Raw genomic sequence first — 21,861 nt, forward strand, 5'->3', positions numbered from 1 at the left:
ATATTGTTCTTTATCAATATGCTGCTGCTGGAGTATGTGAATTTCCCCTTGGGATTAATAAAGTATCTATCTATCCGTCCGTCCATCCATCCATCCACACACATGTGGGGGTGGCAGAGTGGTAGCGCTGCTGCCTTGCAGGGAGTCAAAGCTGTGGTTTTCCCAGATTGCATTTGTTTTTCTGGTGGGTTTCCAGTGTGCTCCGGTTTCATTCCAAAGACATGCATGTTTGGGGATTTGGTGATGCTAAAATGACACCAGCGTGTGTGTGTGTGCTCATATTCCCTCTGTGATGAGCTGATGCCCCATCCCAATGCTTGCTATAGTGGGTGCGTCCCTGGATTGATGGATGTACAGTAATCCCTCACTTATCGCGGGAGATAGGTTCCAAGGCCGACCACGATAACTGAATTTCCGCGAAGTAGGGACACCATATTTATTTAATTAATTAACGTGTATTTGGATGTTTTTAAACCCTCCCTGTATTGTTTACAACCCACCCTTTACTCTGTTAATAACTGGGACAACTGCTAAGCAATATGAAATCGGTAGATAAGTTTACACTTACTGTATAGCGAAGTACACGTAGCAGCTTGTAGGCGGTCATGACGTCATTGACCTTGTTGCAAAGATTCCTAAAGCAGATTCCATCCAGACTACTGCCTTATCACGTCCACTTGCAACTCGTTTTGCGCCCTGGTTAAAGGACACTGCGGCCGTAGATCTTATATGCTTTTCCTCCTTTTTAAATAAAAAGAATCATGGACTCATTGATGCTGTAATGGTGTCCTGCAGCGGTGTAGCTGTTCCCTTCCTTCAACATATCCAAAACTTTTACCTTTTCTGCAATCATTTGCATCTTCTGTTGGTGCTTAGACACGGCCCCTGAAGCAGTAGCACGTTAATGCTGAATGAGTGAGATGAGACTTCCTGGTTAATGCAACACTCTGTCGCTGAGCCAATCAGCAGCACACAGGAACTTAACTGCGTGCTCTGATTGGGTAGCTTCTCAGCCATCCGCCAATAGCATCTCTTGTATGAAATCAACTGGGCAAACCAACTGAGGAAGCAAGTAAAAAGACCCATTGTCCGCAGAAACCCGCGAAGCAGCGAAACATTCGCGTTATATATTTAGATATGCTTACATATAAAATCCGCGAAGTCGTGAATCCGCGAAAAGTGAACTGCGAAGTAGCGAGGGATTACTGTAATCATTAAACATCCATCCTTTTCAGAGTTATTATGGCAAGGTGTCCTGGGAATTTATTGGGTGTTTCAGGCAATTCACAACTCAATGAAGCCGATCACCGTGATGATATCTTGCACTGCCACCTGGTGGAATCCTCCAGATTTACATAAAGTACATGCCCAAGTATAAACAGTACATTCAGAACCAGAATATCTTTATTGTCATTGTAACAAATACAACGAAATTAGGTGCAGTCCCTGTGGTGTCACAATATAAATAAAATATAATTAAAAAAAAGGATAAATTATAAGAAGAAATAAGGTAGAACACAAACATTCAACATAAGACCTTAATTGCACATGAACACTATTGCACAAGATGTCATCTATTGCACTGCTGCATTGGAGGTGGTCAGGTGGACCCTGGCCGAACACACATCACACTATGGTCTACCGGTAAATCTTTCAGTCCGCAGCCATAGAGGCATGTTTCAATAAGGCCACTAAACCTGTCTGTCGTCATATCCTGGTCAATTTTGTTTTTGCTCATGCATTTTCAGAAGGATTTATTTCACTTGTATGTTAGTGTGGTTTTGATTATCTCGTCATGCCAACATGATAATTCAAGTGAGACCAAAAAAGCAGTAGTCGGTGAAGAATCAAATTAGGAAAAAAAAGGCAAACTGGGAAGCCGAGCGCTCCTTTCTCTGGCAGTAACGGACAGCCGAAATGTTGTGATTCACTGCTGCACTGGTAAGAGAATAGATTTGTAGTCTGCATAGGAAAGTACAAACAGGCAAAGAGAGTGAATCCGGGAGACAAGGACCTGCCAAAGTGCTCTAACACTGTGTACTGGTGTAAGTCATGTGAAGTGTTCTTGTGCATTACTTCTGCCAGTAAAACCTGTTTTGAAGCATATTGCTCAAACGTGCAGCTTTAGTATTTGGTCTGTGCAATGAATGGACTGCAAAAAATGAGGAAGACTGTAAGGGACACAGCTTGTTGTATAATATCACTCTGTTTTTATAACATTGTGGCATATCATAATCCTCATATAATAAAAATGTACTTTTATAGTTCAAATTTTTGTTTTTCAAAGTTATTGAGAGTTACTGGGGGGGCTTATATATTGCTGAAACACTGGTGGGAGTTGTGTCATATGGTGTATATAGAAAGAAAGATGTAAAAGAAAATCCTAAACCTGATTATTCAGATGTCATTTTGGGTAAATGTTCTGTGTGTAACTGGAGTTGTCGTGCAAGCAGGGTGGCCGCCTCATTTTTGTATAACTGAATTATAGCTTATGAATCAGTCAGTTCTGTCACTTAAAGTGCCAAATTCATGTGTCAAGCTGGCTCAACCCTCCTTTGTGGTTCTAAGATGTAGTGCTGAAACGCCAAGTGCTCAAATCGCCTAAGCTGCATTTGTGCTGATTCAAGGGGATTTCTGGTTTAAGTGGAAGTTGTAAAATAAAGGGTTATGGGTAGACAACTTGAAAAATGTGAAGCAACACAACTTCTATTTATGGGGCAGTAGAAATGCCTCAGGTTTCTTTGTCGTTAACTGTAGAATGTATTTTGCCCTTTGATCTTGCCTGGGGCCTAGTTTGACTCTGTGAACTGTGACAATGAGAAAAGAGAATTTCTCACCTTTTATTCTTTCCCTTGAGAAAGCAGTAAATGTAAACAGCAACCCACCACACTATTATTTGTTTATTCCTGTCACATAATCTCAGTCCTGTTGTATCTTCCTTGCCATGAAGCTGCATTTGAGGGGCTGATGTGAAATTGTCTCCAGGCGAGCGTGTTCTGATTTATCCAGACCGACAGGCTTGACATCTTTGTCACGTCACTGGCCAGAATGTTTAGAGTCAGCATCTGGGAATGAGCCAAAAGCTGGCCAGGCTTCTTAGATGGCTGTTTTAAATGTTAGTCATCACTGGAAAGCTTTCATTAGTTTAATTGCCATGAAGGTTTTACTGTCACAAGAGCTGCAGTGGCCCTGGTGGCTGCTCTCACAATTCCTAACTGACACAGGAGTATTGCTAGAGAGATTTATCCTTGTTTAAACATGCAGTATATTTTTATGATCTCAAGGTAGGGAAATTGTATTTTCGTAATATACCACAGTATCTTTAAATATATTATTGGTGTCAATGTCTTAAATTCTGTGTCCAAAGCAGCATTTCCACCACCCCCAAGTTGGCTGTGTTTCCTGTGGAGCTCATGTGAAATCTAGTGGGGTTGTCTTGTTCAAATTTCAATCAAATTAAACAACAGTTTTTGTGGAAACTATAGCAAGTAACAGATACTTGGATGAGAGAGGAACAATATGATTGATAGACATGGATGAATCGTACTTTATTCATGTCAGATGGACAATTAATTTAATATAGAAGCAACAAAGATGCTAAAGTTGTAGTTCAGTGTCTTACAAATTGTTAAATTAGTTCAAGACCGTTTTAATGTAGTGCAGATAAAGAAATACATACCTTTATTGTTGTGTGGAAATGTTCAGCGTCTGTGCACACTCACCAGCTTTTGTACTTATGCAGAAAGCGTTTTCTGTTTTGAAGAATTCACGTATGTGTGTAGCCTAGCCTAGCCTATGGTGTGGTTAACAAAAGTGAGATGCATACACTTGCATTGTTGAACCACAAGCAGAGTCTGTGTTAACAAGGGTAACTAAAGGAAACCTCAAATGCTATGCCCTGAGACTTTATTCCTCTTAATTTAAGAATGGATGGCTAAGTAATTTGCTTTAACAATGTATTGTGTATTTTCTTTCAGAATTGAAGATATTCCCCCAGAGGTGCTGAGACAGAGAGAAGCCAAATGGCTGGACATGCTCAACAGCTGGGACAAATGGATGGCAAAGAGGCACAAGAAGGTTAGTAATTCTGCAAGACTTGGCGTCTTCCTCTTCAATGCACCTGCACTGACAGTGGGCCCATCATACGAGCTATGTGCTCATAGAGTGATTGAGTGGTGCACCATGTGGTGTTTTGGGAATTCATTATCTCTGCAAGATGCAATGCAGCTTTCTTTCTTTCTTTCTTTCTTTCTTTCTTTCTTTCTTTCTTTCTTTCTTTCTTTCTTTCTTTCTTTCTTTCTTTCTTTCTACAATGATAGATAACCTACTGAAGTGGCATTTCTAATTAAAATACATCTGTTTCCTTGCCCACCAGCCTCTTCCACCAACTGCTCACTCTCTTAGGCAACTGCATCAAATTTCCACTTTTGTGATTTAAGTTGTGTGTGGACACTTTTTGTGACTGAAGACAGAGAAGAAAATTAAAATTAGTAAAAACCTTTTTATTGATACATACCAGACAAAGGTAAAATGACAGAGAAACACAGTCCTAGGACACCGCGCTTCATCTGCCTCGAGCGCAGATGTCCTTGCTCTTTTATACCTTTCTAATCTCCTGATCGTTGACCACGTAAGCAATAAAAATAGCGTCCTGACTCATTGTATTTTTCCAATTTTGTAAAGTCATTACCCTAAAGGTATATTTTCTTGTCACACACATCATCAAAAGAAAACTTCCAGAAAGTATACATGCTTTTTGTCACATACGCAAAACACAAACAAGTTTGATCATTCTGTCCTATTTTCTGTACACACATACATTTTGTTCAATTACATCATTTTATGTTTTTACATGTGTTATTCTGGATTAGGGGTGTGCAGCTCAAATCCTGGAGGGTGACATTGTCTGCAGGTTTTATTCTAATCATTTTCTTAATTACTGCCCAGTTTTTGCTGCTAATTGCCTTTTGCCTGCAATTTAATTGACATGCTGTTTAAGACTCAGACCCTTCAGTTGTTCCTTTTTTCCTTAATTACCAGCCAAACAATTGTGACAAACAAAGTGAACCAGTTAACCTGTGTCCATCTTATAATTTCTAAAAGTAAAGAAAGGTGAAGGTCTCAGTAATGTTTTACAGATGCTTTTATGTGTTTCCAAGGCACGATGCAAACTCCTAGGTGATCAGACTTTTTCAGTTGCAGCCCCAAAACTCTGGAATGATCTGCCATTGAACGTTAGGCAGGCTCCTTCACTAGCTGTCTTTTAAATCTTATTTAAAAACACACTTTTACTCTCTGGCTTTTAACCCAGTATGATATGTTGGCTATCTGTATCATTTTTATTATGAATCTCTTCAGCTCTTATGTGTTTGTGTTTCTGTTTCATTTACCCTTTGGTTATTGTATGTCTGATATGTTGGGTTTGTATTGTTCATCACTTTGGTCAGCCTTGATGTCGTTTTTAAAGTGCTTTATAAATAAATAAATAAAGTCGATCTGCTCAGGTCAGGTAAGTATTTTGTTGGTGCTCTTAAAGAAGAAAATCAACTGTTTTGTAAATGTGTGGTGTGGCAGAATTGGAGCACAAACAAGCCATGGAATAAAATAACATTAAGTATCAGCTTCTAATTAAGAACATTTTTGGAGTTCGAGTAACTGACTTGGCTAGCTCATTTCACATCTCTTTTTTGTTTTGCTGCCATTTAAAGAAAAAAGAAGCAATCGAGAGGTGCGAGTATTAAATAAATAAGGCAATTTAAATGAAGGGCAAAGAAGTTCCTTAACAGCAGAAATTGATCACTGATGAATGAAGTGGCAGGAAGGAAAACTTGCAGCCACTGTAGCCCTTTGGGGGTCTTCAAATATTCACGTGCATTACATTTTTTATAAGGTGTTCATCTCCACTAATTTCATGGTCATACCATGGTACTCTTTTTATTTAGCAGCAATGTCAGGCTCTTTTAAACTGGTCCAGAAACCTATAACACTGTTGTGGTGCATAATTTTTGTCAAACACTTGTTTCTCGATTGGTCAAATATCAGCTGTCAAAATAAAGCCATTTTTCAGAGTTTCTAAAGTCTATCTTTATTTAATGGCGACATTTTAGTATTAAGCATTAAAGTTACAACAATTGTATTAATCTGGTTAATATGGTAGAGAATTAAGTTGTTGTTGATGAAATATTTTTGAAAATGCTTAAAATTGAACATCTTTATCTGAGGTATCTATAGCTATGCTGTAGCATGCTGATTTATCAATAGCATAATACAATTGGAGCTGTACTGTAGATCTAAAACATTTATATTTGTACATTTTATTCTTGGATAATATTATCATATATTCTTATATAATAATATCATCAGTATATTTTACTAGTATCTGATTTTTATTTTTAATGATATATGTATGTAGAGAGAGAGAGAAAATATGTATATTTAATGTTGTCAGTCTTTCAGTGAAATTTAATGCGTCTCCAGGAAGACAAATTTCATGGTAAGTTAATTTTACTCACTGATGATGGTGCTGATGTTTTGCATCTTGAATAGTACATAAAAGTAAAAACTTCCAGTGTACTCTGTCCACATGACAGACATGGTCAGATAAATAATTAGTATTTTTTAATATTCTGTAATATTATATTTTCTCTGTTTAAGGATTTTATTCCATTTTTATACATCAATAGTGTTCCAGATTACTCTTATTGGTAATAGAATAAGTATGAATTAAATTAACTTGAAGGCATTAAATTCCTTATCAAATAGTGTCATTAAAGACATGCTTTTTGTCAGTAGCACATCATTTCTTCATTGCTGATGCTTTCATCAGATGATGACCTTATTAATAGTCCACTGGTTTCAGTTAACATTCAGGATTTTGGTTTTTGTGCATTTTATATTACTGTTTTGTCCTTGAATGACCAGGAGCTCCATTTCCTTGAAATAAAGACAAAAGTCACATTTTGGTACATCTGTCCAAGACCACCACAGTTGCCAATTTAACTTTATCACATTTTTCTTCTATTTTTATTTTTGTGAGTTTAAACTACTGCCTTATTTGTTCTGTGTGGTGACTTGCTAAATTTGGAAGGTGAAAGTTTTGTTTGTGGCTTTCTTTTTGTAAAGAGGAAGCATTTTGAAAATGTTGTTAATATTTTATCTTGTTTTGTTTTTGTACTGTCTTTTAAACCTGGATTGTAACCTCTGTATAGTCTAAAAGTGCCTCCCCAGATTTAAGTTATTTTACATAATTGAGTTGATCGCATTAGGTGCTACTGAGCATTAATTTTTAACTTTGCAGTCCTCACAGTGTTTATTTTGCATTTTAAAGACACAAACAGAAGTAGCATATAAAGAGGTTAAATAACTATTAATGGAAAATGGGCATACGCTGGTGCATGCATGTATTTGTGAATCAGGCCTATGAATAGACCTATGAAAATTTTTACATGAAATCATCATAAAGCGGTTGGTGCTTTAAATCTAAAGTTTCCAGTCTTAATGTGGATGCCATGTTTTTTTGATTTTAAGATATGGTGACATCCTACATATAGTAACTTGGAATAAATTCAAACGAGACATTTCTTATCAGAGGCTTTATTATAGAAAAGCCTCTTCTCATTCCCTCAGACACAGCTGAGCGTTTGATAACTCAAAAGGCTACCCATCATGTTTGCATTTGGTTAGGCCATTCACAATAAGAAGCCACCCGTGAAGCTGTCAAGCCCTAAAGTGGGTATCATGTCATTCCAATCTAGTACCTCTTCTCTCTTTTTTTTTATTTAGTATTATTAGCCTACAAACATTTTTCCTTATGATTCTTTCTAATAACAAACCTTAGAACTTTGCTGGGTTAAAAGAATCCGAGCAGTTGCTAAAATGACATCTTCACAAACAGTTGTTGCTTGTACAGCAGAAAATGACCACACAAAGCCCATGAGACACTTGGGTAGATGGAGATAGTGTTGTGTAAAGTTGCTGTTGTGCTAAGTGCAGACTGATATCCTGCTCTTGGAAGGCAGCAGTTCACAATTTCCATGTGATCATGTGACCTGAAAATTCCTACAAGTGTGAATCCCTCAAAGATCTGTTTGTTAGACAGCGGCTGCTTTGAGAACTTTCCTGAGCCGCTCCCAGTCATAAGATGATGTTTTTACATTTGAGTACTGAGGATTATGCCTGGTTTAGGAGAACAAGTACTTGGCAGACTGTCCCAAGAAAAGGCCTTTCTGATTTGGCAAGGTTTTGTCAGTGGAATTTTTTTTTTTCTCCATCAAAAAAGGCAGTTCTGCAACCGAAGATGATTCTGTAAAAAGCTTTGGTGTGGCCACTCCTTGTCTTTAGGAGACGCTCGCATTGTTAAAGTGGGGTGCTTCTACACAAATTTAGCAAAAACATTGAGGTCTTTGTGTTATTGCTGAAATTGCTGTGTCAAAAGTTGTGCTTGAGTGGTAGTGTCCTCTAAGTCCAAATGCTGTAGAACATAAGCTTTTATCACATATAGTGTCATTCACACAAGGAAAAAAGGATACATACGAATAAAAACACAGAAGACAGACAACAGCTTACATTTAAAGTGTGAAGCGTCCGTATGAAGTAAACAAAGTAATAGCACAGAGAAGAGGATAAACAGCCCCCGCGACTATATGACAGAACTTGGATTAGTAGAATTATTACATTGGATTGGAGTCAAGTGGATTGAAATCTAAGAGAGAACAGGGGAGTGTTGAAACAAGATATAAGAATGGCTACCCATGAATCTGTTCACCAGCAGAGCTCGTGAGAGACAACCAATGAGTAGAAGAATGATTGTCCATCAAGAATTATTAAACAGGTCTTTGGATTTCTGAGGATCCTGTGTTAGAAGATCTAGCAGGTTAGTAAAATGCACATATTGACAGCCGGTGACTTGGGATTAGGAAGTTAACTCCTGTGTAAATAAGATGAGTTTTGAACTCATTCGGAGGTGGAAAGTGCTTAAATGACTGCAACATGGACAGAGTCCATTGTGACAAAATTAATGTCAAAACTAATATTTGGTATTTGGCATGTTACTAACGCAGTCCTCTGAGCAGGGACTGTGCTGATTTCATTTGGGTGTATGGAGTTGACAGGGAGAGTGTTAGCATTGCCACAAGATGGGTGGAACCCTTTAAAGCATGGAATACAGACAAATCTGGCAGCGTGACAATGATGAGGCCATCTGGCAAGTGCAGTGTTCATGCTTGTGAAGTCTGATAATGGGCAGGAAGCTGCATTTCTGAAAATACGTGCCTCTGGCATTATAGTGTTCATCACACTGAGGAATTAACTGAAAAAGAAATATTTGATAATATGAGTACTGTTACTTGGAAGGGTTGCCAGACCAACCAATAGCCCTTTCACAGTACGCCTCTTATCCTCTTCTAAAGAGTATGTCATGAGGTTTTCTTCTTCCATAAGATCAATGGGTTGACAGGTATCCTGACTTGATACAGTGCAGTGGACATCATGCTGAATTTATCCTCTGTTTTTCTGGAACCCTAAATAATAAGCGTATTCTACTATGGACTTCAGAAATGTCAAGCACACACTGTTTCATTTGTGTGAGGCAGTAAGTTCGCCCCCACCCATTAAAACTTTATTCTGGTTTGAGGTACAAGGGCTGCCTGTTCCACCCAAAGGACATAAATCTGTTTTGATTTAATCTGTATATGGAAGTAACCAGGGCTTGTTTTTCTGGCATTTAATTTAGCAGTTTTTTTTAAATACTTATTTGGGAATGTATCAAACCCATATTTTGTCCTTTTCAGCATTATTTCACATTAATACAGTAACAAAGAAATTAAGACCATTGGTTGTTTTTTTTTTGTTTTTTTTTAAGCATTAAAATAAAAAAAATCTTTTTTTAGACTTAGTGCTTACACTGAAAAATAAAACCATGATAAATTCAGCTAGGCGGCTGATCCTAGATAAATTAGCTTTGGATATTTCATCATCCATCCACTTATTCCAAAAATCACACAAGCATTTAGCAGGCTGCGATTTAGATCTTGAAGCCTGGTGCTGCTATGTGGCAGCACTACCCACCATGCCAAACAAGGTTTGTTAATGTTTTGTGGTGTTAATCATAGCTGTCACTGAGTGCATTAGCGTGTGTTACACCCATGGTGATATTTTGTCTGCTATATATATCTGCATGCTCCATTTTCTTTGACCTATTATTTGTTTTTCATTTTAAACCTTTGTTTAACTGTTCCTTTTTGTTTTCCTGTCAAGCCTCTGTGCTTGCAGTTTTTTAAACATGGTAGACAATCTCATGGGAGTAGGTAATCTATTGTATCTACCTTCTTGTTCAGTGAGATAAATGGAACTTCAAAGCATTGAGCTGTAAGTCCACAGCAAAATCAATGTGCGTGTTCTTGCCCTTCACATCTATGAGGTGAAGATGGGAAGCTAAAACATTAGCTCAAAATTCAGTTTTTCTCTAGTCCAGTTAGGCAGAGGTACTGTTACAGATGTGGGGGCCTGGGACGGAACTGTCCTAAAGGACCCTGCATCACCTTCACAGACTGTGAAACTAACATTATAATGCTCATCGCTGTGAGGAATTAAGTGAAAAAGAAATAATTAACAATATGAACCAATATGTATTTTATAGCATTTCACTCCTTGCCAAATATTACCCTGGGGAGAAACAAAGTTGTATCTGTCTGTCTGTCTGAGCAAAACATTGTGTTTGTTGCTTTGTTTATCATATCCTTTTAACCTTTCTTAAAACAAACTTCATAAGTAACAAGTCCTATTTTACTCCCACCAATTTCTCCAGAATTCACTTCTGCGCTTTTGCAATTGAGAAGTCTTCAATGACACTCATAAAATTTACTTTAACACACAAGCTCTTATTCAATGGATGGGACTGCAAGACTGGTTAGTTTCATTACACTGTTGAGTGTAAGTAATTTTTAGTCAATTTTAGTTTATTACAATAACATGTGGCTCACACGTGGTCACAGTGACTGCTGACATACAGAATACAAATACACAGTGCAATGCACACATCTTGGTAACATCTCTGAAGTTTATTTCTTAAGAGATTTGAGAAACAAGAGGAGACCATTCAATCCATCCCAAAATAAAATAACCATCCATTATCTGCTTATCCTGCTGGGTTGTGGGGATGCTGGTGCCTACCCCAGCAAGCAACATGTACAAGACAGCAGCAATCCTTGGACAAGGGCGCCTGGCCATCACAGGGTGAACCCACCATACGTATATGTATTGCCAGTTTAGCAATGCCAGCTCATCAACCTTCGTGCCTTTGGATTGTGGAACACACGGAGGAAACCCACTGAGAGAACATGCAAACTCCAGGCAGGGAGATGAACCCTCGTGGCCTTGTTGTGAAGCAGCAGCGCTACCATTGTGTCGTGTACCCCATTAGGAAATTAAAGAGGTGTCTGTTGATCTTTAAATGTGGCACAGTAGTTCTTCACATGATTGATGTTTTCATATCACTGGATATTGCTAGTGATGTCACTGTTACCAAAAACAGTACGTTTGTGCACAGACAGACCATCCTGGGCCCCCCACTAGCTTCTCATCCCCTCCACACCAGTCGACGCCTCACAGTTAAGATTGAAATGCTCTATGCTGTGAAGATGCGTGATCAGAGGAAATAATCTGCGAACATTATAGCAGTTTTTAATAAAGCGTTCACTGACACGTTAGCAGCTGTTCTCTTTAAGTGCATTGTTCCTAATGCTCTTCACATCTTGTATTTGAAATGCTTTTATTCAGAACACTGTGTGCAAAAAATAAAAACAAGTCTTATCTTAATGGCAGGAAAAAACAATCTGGGTATCTTGGCAGCAATTGCCCTAAGTAGTTCACACACCATGGTGTCAGTTAATTCTGGGGTTGATATGGGTTTGTACCTATTAGGAGTTCTATATCTGGCTATCAGCAAAATATTAGTAAGTAGTAAATGCTAATAGTATGGTCTTTAAAGTAAAGCCTGATGCTTTTGATGATGGGGATGCCATTTCTGTCACAAAGTTGCTTTTTGAATTCCTGGACTTTGTTGTTTCAGTTCCTTTTAAGGACCAAAAACCTGACTGCCGGTCAGAATGTTTTGTTTTAAGTTTGTATAGCTTAAATTGCCTTGTAATAGGAGACATGCACAGTTTATGACCGACTGATACCTTTAAAAACAAAAGAAGCCAAGTTTATAGAAGTAAAACTTGTAGAGTAAGAAAATGTTCACTGGATTGTCTGCATTCTGGTATGTGACAAGAAAAAAAAGTGCAGGAGCTTTTTAACAGGAATGGAATTCTTACATACTTGCAGTTAGTCTTTACTTTTGATACAACACATGCCATTTTTTAGAGAGAGTGAAATACACAGAAAAAGTGGCAAACCAAATCCACTATCTCCGCTAATGACTCCTGTCAGTGTACAACAAAAGCCAGAAGCACAGCTGCAGTAATCAGAAGTGTTTATGTGCTGGAATCTGTAAATAGCCATTACCATTTAGCAGTGCTTCTGATCTCTACAGATACTTAATGTGATTTTACAATTAATGTGTTCACTGTCACAGGTGTCATTTTAGAGAAATTTACAGAAGGCAAACAACCAGGATGGAAAACGTATATGATTTGCTTTTAAGGATGCAAGTACTGCTGATGCTGGCAAAATGTGGCACTACATATAAAATGCATAGTCGCCGGTTTACTTAAAATATGACATTGTACTTTGCTAGATTTTAATGGAATAGTATAACAGCTCCTTTGGTGTAATTGTCCTCCTTAAACATGCGCATGGAATGTAACCTTAAATTGAAAAGCTTGTTTAGATCAGCCAGTCTTCTTAAGCTGATGTCACATTGTGTGACTTTTTGTCACAGGGCATGTCAGACTTACCGATCAGTCTCTGAACCCGCTGTGGCACAATGTCAAATTACATGACTAAAAATCACAGCCATGTCACATTGGCCAACTGAGGGCCGATCTTCCAGTGTAGTCATGCTTGCCCTTTTTACTGACAGTCAATAGCATGCCACCTGATAGACGGTTAACAGCTGCAGTGGGTTTAGCAGCAATTTCTACCCTTTAATTTTTTTGTCATTTTGTAATGGTAAGCTTCTCTTCTGGTTGTGATGTTTAAACCACGGGTGTTCATTGTTCCTTGTTGCTACCTTCTATGGCTTGATTTTCATGTGGTTGTCGGCTCTCCTCTGTTTCATCTTCAATGAAAGAGAAAGTCAGACTGGTTTGATTTTATCCTAGCCAGTCAGAGAATATGTGTTCTGAGTTGTTAGTGTATCACATTAGGCGATTTTCTTAATGTTGGTGCACTGCCGGCTAAGTTTTATAAATCAAGGACAAAACTGGAAATCACTGGAAAAGTCGTTAAATGTGAAATAGGCTTTAGTTAACAAAAGCAGTGAAAGATGGTAACCGTGTGTGTCCCTATGTAGGAGTTGGGTTTTCTTTCATCAAATCAGGAAGCGCACACGGAGCAAGGAGGTGAAGCCGAAGACAGGCAGACAAACCCCGGAACTACTTGACACAGTGGGGTGTGAACTACTTGGGGCTTTTGCTGCCAAGATACCCGGATTGTTTTTTCTATGCCATTAACATAAGATTTGTTTTTGTTTTTTTGAGTGTTTATGTGGATTTTGCACCTAGATCAGGTGTAATCCTATAAAGATTTGGATAGGTTTTATCAAGTCTGAATACAGGAGAATGGATATTATGGCAGTCCTTTCGGCTCCGCTCCTTTTCTGTTTACCTTGTAGATTCACTTGGCCTTTTTATAAGTGCTAAACTGGTAAGACTAAGCATCTGATGGCAGCTTTAAAATTGAAGTACATTTTTCGTCCTCCATTCTCTTGTTTGACTAGCAGAGCCTTTAATTATGTCATGTCTGCTTAATCAAAGTGGGAATAGCTTAAGGTTTGCCAAGTTAATTTCATGTTCTTCGTTTTCACTTATTGACGCCCACAGCTGTAATTAAAAGGAAGCAGATCTTGTAGCTCGTCTTAGTGCTTCTTTTTCTCACTGCTTTAAACATTTTTGCCAGCTTTGGCTAATGACTATTTTGTGTTTTTTTGGCCTATAATTACAGTAAGTGATGCTTTACGAAGGGCTGTTTTTAACCTGTTGGACTTGATTTTTTGTTCAGGGTTTGTAGGACAGCCTTAAATGGCCTGGGGTGGCCTCTGAAAAGATTTCCTCTGACAGAGGAATTGACAGCCCCCTGGGAGATCCGTACAATGAATTGATTTATCCAACACATTAACAATGTGACAGAATGTTAATGTGAAACTAACACTGTCCAAAGCAGATATTTGCACCTCCATCCCATTTTTATACAGATCTTTCTTACTTTTTGACTTCTATAACATTGCATAGAAGAGTTTAGTTTCATCTTTGGAAATGTGCCTTTTTTCACTTTGAGAGTTTTGGATTGTGGGGGCTGGAATTTGGCTTTGAGTAGTAGTGATTACGGGGTCTGCAGACGGGTGTGGCTGCATTGCAAAGTCTCACTCTGTTTGCTTTTTTACTGTCAACTTGCGTTTTGCAGACCGAAGTCTGAAAGGAAAGGGAAAAAAAAATGAAATAAAAAACATATCTGGAGGAAATTGCTGGTTTCATGGAGTTTCCGTTAGGCCCCACCACTCATTTGAACACAAGTTAGGCAGCTGACTGTGCCGAGCTGATTTTAATGTGTGGGTTCCTGTTTTCTTTGAGGCAGGGTTATCTTTGACTGTTTGAATGGACTCTGGCAGTCAAGGGGAAAGCTGATAGAGCTCAGTGATCAGATAAAGGAGGAAGCTCAAGTAGGCCTTCAGATGTGAAGATGAAAAGATTTGCATGTGCAGGTTAGTTTCTTGTCATGTAAGTTATACATGTGAGAAGTGTGGGGCAAAGAATGCAACACGTCTTCATGCAGCTCAGTCTACATGGGTCTGTGTTTATGTAGGATACTTGAAAGTATGAACATCAAATTGAAATGATGCCCTGCCAAGCAGAATGCTGCTCTTCCAAAAGTAATAGGGATGCTCCAATCAGGTTTTTTCAGGGTCAATACCAATCATTGATTTCATGGTTCAAACATTTGCTATGAATGCTGGTCTCCTTACTGAGAGGCAGCAGCGCTGCCACAGTGCCACCATGTCGCCCTTATCTAATATACCGCCTACTAATTTGAGTCCTTTGGGCCTGTCAGGAGAGCTTAATGTTCACTGACCTACACTCTTGTTGTAGAACCACCTCCATTAATTCTAGTGCTTATTTTATCAAAGTAACTTCTCTTTAAATAATTCTTAGATTTTAAAGTTGTTTTAAAAAAAAAACAGTGGTTCACTCAGTTTTCATGTTGTATGGCATTGTTCACAATGTCACAACTTATATTGAGTAGCACTATTCAGGTACTGAAATGCGTTATTCATTCTATTTAAACAAAAAAGATGAATTGCTGGTAGACCTGTGGAGTGCATGTAGATATTTTCTTAAAAATCAAGAAAGAAAATTACATATTTTTGCTTGTAGTGGATAGAGGGTTCAACTTTTTCATTTTCAGCACTGAGTAAAGAGAGTTCTAAAAATAGACTTATTTTAGTATAATAAGATTTCAATTATCCAGCTGTCCAACCCCACTATGGGATCTGTGCAAATATTGATAAACACAATGGCTTAAGGTAAACACTGATGAGTGGGTGATGCCTTTCTTCCATGGTTCAATTCCAAAAATGGAAGTGAAAACCTGATCGGAATAGCCTTGATGCCACGGATCACCACTGGAGGAAAAGGAAGGGTAAAGTTATTAAAAGCTAATATCCAATATGAGTTTTTTAATAATCTAAATGAGGTTTGGGTTTGAAGAATAAGTGGTGGCTTTATTTGTTTACAAATATTTCAAGAAAAGTGAATTTGAAAAGTGGTTTTAGATCAGTATTTTTACTCTGTTGCAGATTAAGCTCCGATGTCAGAAGGGGATCCCACCTTCTCTTCGTGGCCGTGCCTGGTTATACTTATCAGGAGGCAAAGTCAAGCTGGAGCAGAATCACGGCAAGTTCCAGGTGAGCCTCACATCAAAAGATTGATAAGAAAAAGACATCTGTCTTTATGATGCGGTGCGTTCTTACCATAAGTTATTTTTATAGAAGTAGATAATTTTTTGATAGTGAGCAAAAGCTCTTTCCTCATTTTAATCATCTTAACAGCTGTTCCATCAGGCCTTCAAATCACCAAGGAGTCCTCTGCTTAGCATTTCCTCATCTTGACAATACTGTGTCTGCCTCAGTCAACGAACTGCAAACATGTAGAGACACTGGAAATGTAAGAGCTAAGCTGCACTCGCTGATTTGTGTTATGGCTATCTTTGGCAGCTCACTACTTCTCTGCTTGCTCTGCTTATCACGGAGTACCAGGCACTTGGTGTGGTTCTTAAGTCTTCCTGTTTGTTTTTTTTTGATGGTTGCTTTGATTTTCACATTTGGACAGTATGTGAAATAACAAGAGAATGAACTGGGTTAGGATTAAACAAGCATGGACCATGCAGTTGAAATACTGTACATTGATACTGATAGAAGTAGACTTCATTAGTTTAAATGGTGCTCAGCATGTGACACTTGAGCATTAGCACAGCAGTGCATGTCTAACATTGGCTCATACACAACTTCAGATCAGCAAAAGGAGGGTAAAAACATGGAACCTTTGTACTGGTAATCTCAGTCCTGTATGCATTGACTGTGATGCGGCTATGGTAAAGTTCTCAAAATTTGGCCAGGCTATTGCATCTGGTTTTTTCATGGGTCATAATTTACCCCGCATGCATCGTACACTTGGTATAGGAGTTTGAAATCCCTTAATTGGATTACACGTCCTATGTATGCATTTAGTCGTGTTTTTAAAAAAAAATGGTTTACAGAGATTTAAAAGTAATTGGCTGGTGCAGAGAAATAAAGTTGCATTGTGGTTGTAGCAGCTTTCCGGCTGCTCGTATTAGCTTGGAGGATTTGGACTAAGTGTAGAAATGTCAAAATGAAAGGTTAAAATAAGGGGAAAGAAAATGCCTAAGTTGAGGGTGGTTTCCAACTAAAATTCAAGCCCACCAAATTCACAGATGCTCTTTTTTTTTGTGAATTTCCACACAGTCGGAGACAGTGCAAACCAGTAAAGTTGGTGGTTGCTTGCATTTTAGAATTTCCTGCTTTATCAGTAATACTTCTCAATCCAGGAAGGAGTTACTCAGTTTACAATATTGTGCTACGTATCTAATATACTGTATTATTAAAAAATGAATGTGCAGTTTTAGCAACAACATTTGCAGGCATTGTTTTATGATATGAAAGGAAATGGTATATAATCATATCTTGTTGAAAAAATGGGTGTACTCCTTCTCTCATGGGTCTACATTTGAGTAGCATTATGAAGCACATTTGGACAGAACTAGAATGTGACCAGAATTAAGGCACTGCAAGAATGTTGTTTTCAGGAACCAGTACTGCACCACTTGTGGTCCCTGGCCACTTTGATGTGTGTGACTTGGAAAGATGAGTGACGAAGTGCAAAGTTAGGCACATTGTCACTTCACAGGGGAGGCTATTGCTTCGATACTGTGCATGGCACCGTGGAGGTGGCTATAAACACCACTCCATCTTTACCAATAGCTCTCCAATGTCCAAACTACTAACAGATTTGTAATATGGCGCCAGTGCCTGTGGTCAACCAATAATCAGCACAGTTCATCACCTGAGCCCCACTTACGGTACTTCCTGTTTGAGGAAAAAGTACATATCCTGGAGTAGGAGTGGGAATTCTACAGACGTTTCAGAGTTTCTAAAAAGACCCTGGTTCCTGAAAAAAGTTCCTGCGGTGGGAAAATGCCTGTATTTTGGTAAATAGTACACATGTTCCAATATGCCAAGAAGAAAACATTTAAAAGTGGATCAGTCAGTTTGCAAAACAAATTTCAGGCTACTTTTGATATCTTTTTATCTATTTTAGAAATCTAAAATATAGGAGTGAGCAGTTTCCTGTGTTTGCATGTATGTTAACCTGCCTGCATTCCCTTTACATGAAACTAATGTGCGTGTAATAGAAATTTTGCTGTAAAAGTGTTTGAGATAATACTTACTTTAAGAGGAGCTGTAAAGTAAAGGCCGCTGATGTATGCCAGGGCCCTTTTCATGATGTCACCCTGGCTTGATGTCTCGCTGCTTTCAGCCTCTCATTTCCCAATGCTGAATTTTAAACAATGAAATAGTTTACATAAGAGCAACAAGTCCTCCAGAAAATCCTACACTTACTGTGAGTTAAGGTGCATTTTAGATACCCAGATCTGAATGATAAACTCCAGTCATGCGTCTCTTCCTTGTAAGGATCAAATCACCACTCTTATAGGCCTTCCCATTTTAGGTAATCCATATACGAAGGACATTCAAAAAGTTTCTGCACTTTTTTTTTTTTTTTTTTTTTTTACTCTTATTTATTAAGAATTTCAAAAACTAATGACATCACTTTTCTACATAGTCACCTTCTTTTCCCAGCATTATACCAACTTTTTAATGCCATCGGCAAAAAATGTTTTTGGTTGAGTGTGTAGCCACTGATTCACCGGTGCTTTCACATCAGGGGTCTTTCTTCATTCCTCGTGGACGTGGCTGTAGCTGGACATCCGGAGCGCTCTGCATCCGCCACACTAGTACGGCCATTTTCAAACATTTCAACCCACTCATAGACGACTCTACAAGAGAGAACTTTATCCCCATACTAAGCACACATGCGGAGATGAATTTGTTCTCCAAGCACACCACCTGACCACAAGAAGCGTTCGACAGTACGCTTTTCCTCTTTGGTGCAATTTGTATGTTTCTCATCCATCTTCACCACAGGGTGACAACTCTTATACTAAACTGAAAGGGTCGCTGACTTCACAGACATAACTAGTCACATGAGACTCTCAGACACGACCAATCACAACTCCTCCCGCCTTCACTGTTTCCAAAGAAAATATAAAAGTGCGGAAACTTTTTGAACATCCTTCATACTTATTTATACATTTGGGAATCCTTATTTTGCCATCCCCATTTCCAACATCTCAAAGACGTGTGCTTAAAGGTTAATTAGTGGCGTTTAATTTGCCTAGAGCAAGCAAGTTTATGTGTTCATGTGTGTCTTGCCATGGACTGGCACCTTGTTCTTTGCATTGTGCAGAATTCAGCGAGACTCATTGACTCTAAATTGAGGCGGGAGGGATAAACAAATAAATAAACTCGGATTCTCTCATCAATTTTGTAGGAACTGGACTCGCAGGCTGGAGATCCCAAGTGGTTGGATGTAATTGAGAAAGATCTCCATCGCCAATTTCCCTTTCATGAGATGTTTGTGTTACGTGGAGGACATGGGTGAGTTGGAGCCACATTGCACTTTGTATTCTCTTTTGGGTTTGGATGGGTGGGGAGAAAATAAATAAATAAATAAATAAATTGGGCAAGATTTAGCTGCATATCTCTCTTCCCCCAACTTGCTGTAATTTGTAGGTATTTATGAACCGTTCAAACAACCCTGCAAATAGTTTAATTTTTGAAATACTTCCTATATTGGTTCCATATTCTGATTAAGTGAAACACATTTAGGTTGTTAGAATATTGGTGATAACTTGTATTTATAGGGTACAAAGCAAGGAATATAAAGAAGTACTGCAGAATTTTATTTCTATTGTGGACCAAGCCTGTGTATGTTCGTCTATTTCTGTCCATGTCTAGGTTTTATAGCTTGTATGTTTGCTGCCCAGTAATAAAACTGAACGTTAGGTAGAGCCATGGTGCCTTCCGCCTTTGGTCTTTGTAGGGTCACCCTTTGGATACGTGGATGTTTTAAATTCCAAGTAAATGAGGTTATGGTTGAGTCTAATTTCTTAAAAAAGATCTATTGATGTATATTAGAATGTTTTGAAATAAAAAGAGAAGTTTAGGAAGGATATTCATCTTAACAATGTTAATTCTTCCAGCTAAAGTGAGGTGAAGGGTTGACCATCTATGCAATTCTTGCTTCATTTTTTCCATACAGACGTCAAAATTTTGTTGATAAAGAGCTTTATGTTTACCCCTAGGTATTTAAAACTGATCTGCGATGATAAAAGGGAAAGTGTCCAATCTAATATTGTATGCTTGAGAATTCACCGGGAAGAGCACATTCTGAGACCAGAAATCTTTTGAAATTCTGTTAGGACTGCAGGCACAGTATTTTGTGGGTCTGATATATACAGTACCATATCATCTGCATATAGAGAAACTCTGTTTCAGTCCTTCTCTGATAATCCCCTTTATCTCAATAGCATTTTGAAAATGAATGGCCAGTGGCTCAATGGCGATTGCAAAAAGCAGTGGTGACAAGGGGCATCCTTGTCTGGTACCACGCTGTAGTTTAAGGTAGTCTGAATTGATGTTGTTAATACAAGCTGAAGCATATAGTTTAATTTTTAAGCAGATTTTCTGTGCATGTCTGCCTGAAATTCAAACACAGCTACTAGCCATTTTGTGTCTTCCTGTTTTTCCTCAAATGTCTTAGTTCCAAAACTGCTAAGCGTCAATGAACAGCAGTCCTTTTATGATAAATATGTGTAGGCAGTAATTCATTTTATCATTCCTAAAAGTATTACTAAACCACAGCTCATCATTATAGTTTAGGCCAATTGCCTAACCCGTTCCAAGTGGTGTCGGCCTTTCCTCCTGACCTTGTTTGCTCCTTCTTCACTTCCAGACAGCAGGATCTGCATAGAGTGCTGAAAGCTTACACCCTGCACCGCCCAGAGGAGGGCTACTGCCAGGCCCAGGCTCCCATTGCTGCTGTCCTGCTGATGCATATGCCAGCCGAGGTAGGTTATACCTTTATCTCCAGGGGTGCAGTGGGCAGTGAACAGCCGAGGAACGTTTATTTACTTAACTGTTGTTTATTTTTGCCTTGTATGCAACCAGGAAGCGTTTTGGGTGCTGGTACAGATCTGTGAGAAGTACCTGCCAGGATATTACAGTGCTGGACTGGTAAGGGAGTCCTTTAACGTTATGGGCGTTATTGTGAAATTACCAGTTTTACTGACATTGATTTACTGTCTCCAATTGAGGAGTGGCGTCCATTATAGTTGTTGAAGACTGACACAAGTCCCACTGTATATAAGCAGTAGTTTATTTTACAAGCACAGACATGGGATGGTTAACAATCATGTCAGTGTTAAAACTTACACAGCTATTTGTTCACATTTTGAAGTGTTCATTTAGAAAAACTCAAATCATTCATTAAAAAATCAAAACCTGCTTTCAACAGATTTGCTTGAACGTTTTGTTAAATCGTGAATACTGCTAGGCAAAGAACAAACTTTGCAGCGCCGTCTTATCCTCCTTCCAAGCTCCCAAGAGGCTGCTTATCATAACTGGCTTTCACTTTTCTGTGTATCCGGTTGTTAGTTTATCTTCGTAGATGACAGCTTCTTTGTGTCATTTGGTTCCCCCCTTATGATATCTGAATAGCTGTATTGTTTGTCCATGTTGTGGGGGGGGGGGGGGCCTTATTTCCTCTGGCACTTGAACAAACTCCTGTTGAGATGCCCTTGTGCTGCAGCTCGGCTTTTCTCTGTGCCCACTCAGGGCATTAGCCTTTGAGTGCCTTTGTGCAATGAGCTACTCTGTGTTTTGAAGGGTTTGCTAATAATGTGTTTATGGGGGTGAGAACATGATGTGCTGTGTCTCCATCCCTGGACTGAAGTTGTTAAGAGTTCTCCTTATTCCAACAAGTTCCAAATGTTCTCTTTTCATAAATGAAAAGGTCTCAAAATTTGCGCATAATATGACATCCTCAAGAGCGCCATGTTGGTGCCGTG

At 38.7% G+C, this 21,861-nt stretch overlaps 1 protein-coding gene across 1 annotated transcript in view; it reads left to right on the forward strand.

Annotated features, from left to right (window-relative positions):
* Positions 1-21,861, forward strand: part of tbc1d10ab (TBC1 domain family, member 10Ab) — a 72,350-nt gene that overhangs the window by 40,426 nt on the left and 10,063 nt on the right. Inside the window, exons 2-6 of the mRNA XM_028824237.2 lie at positions 3,978-4,077; positions 15,953-16,060; positions 19,284-19,390; positions 20,748-20,862; positions 20,963-21,028. Of these exons, the coding sequence (XP_028680070.1) occupies positions 3,978-4,077; positions 15,953-16,060; positions 19,284-19,390; positions 20,748-20,862; positions 20,963-21,028 (496 nt within the window). The remainder of the gene's footprint in view (positions 1-3,977; positions 4,078-15,952; positions 16,061-19,283; positions 19,391-20,747; positions 20,863-20,962; positions 21,029-21,861) is intronic.

The sequence above is a fragment of the Erpetoichthys calabaricus genome, chromosome 18, assembly GCF_900747795.2.
Source record: "Erpetoichthys calabaricus chromosome 18, fErpCal1.3, whole genome shotgun sequence".
NCBI classification, from domain to species: Eukaryota; Metazoa; Chordata; class Cladistia; order Polypteriformes; family Polypteridae; genus Erpetoichthys; species Erpetoichthys calabaricus.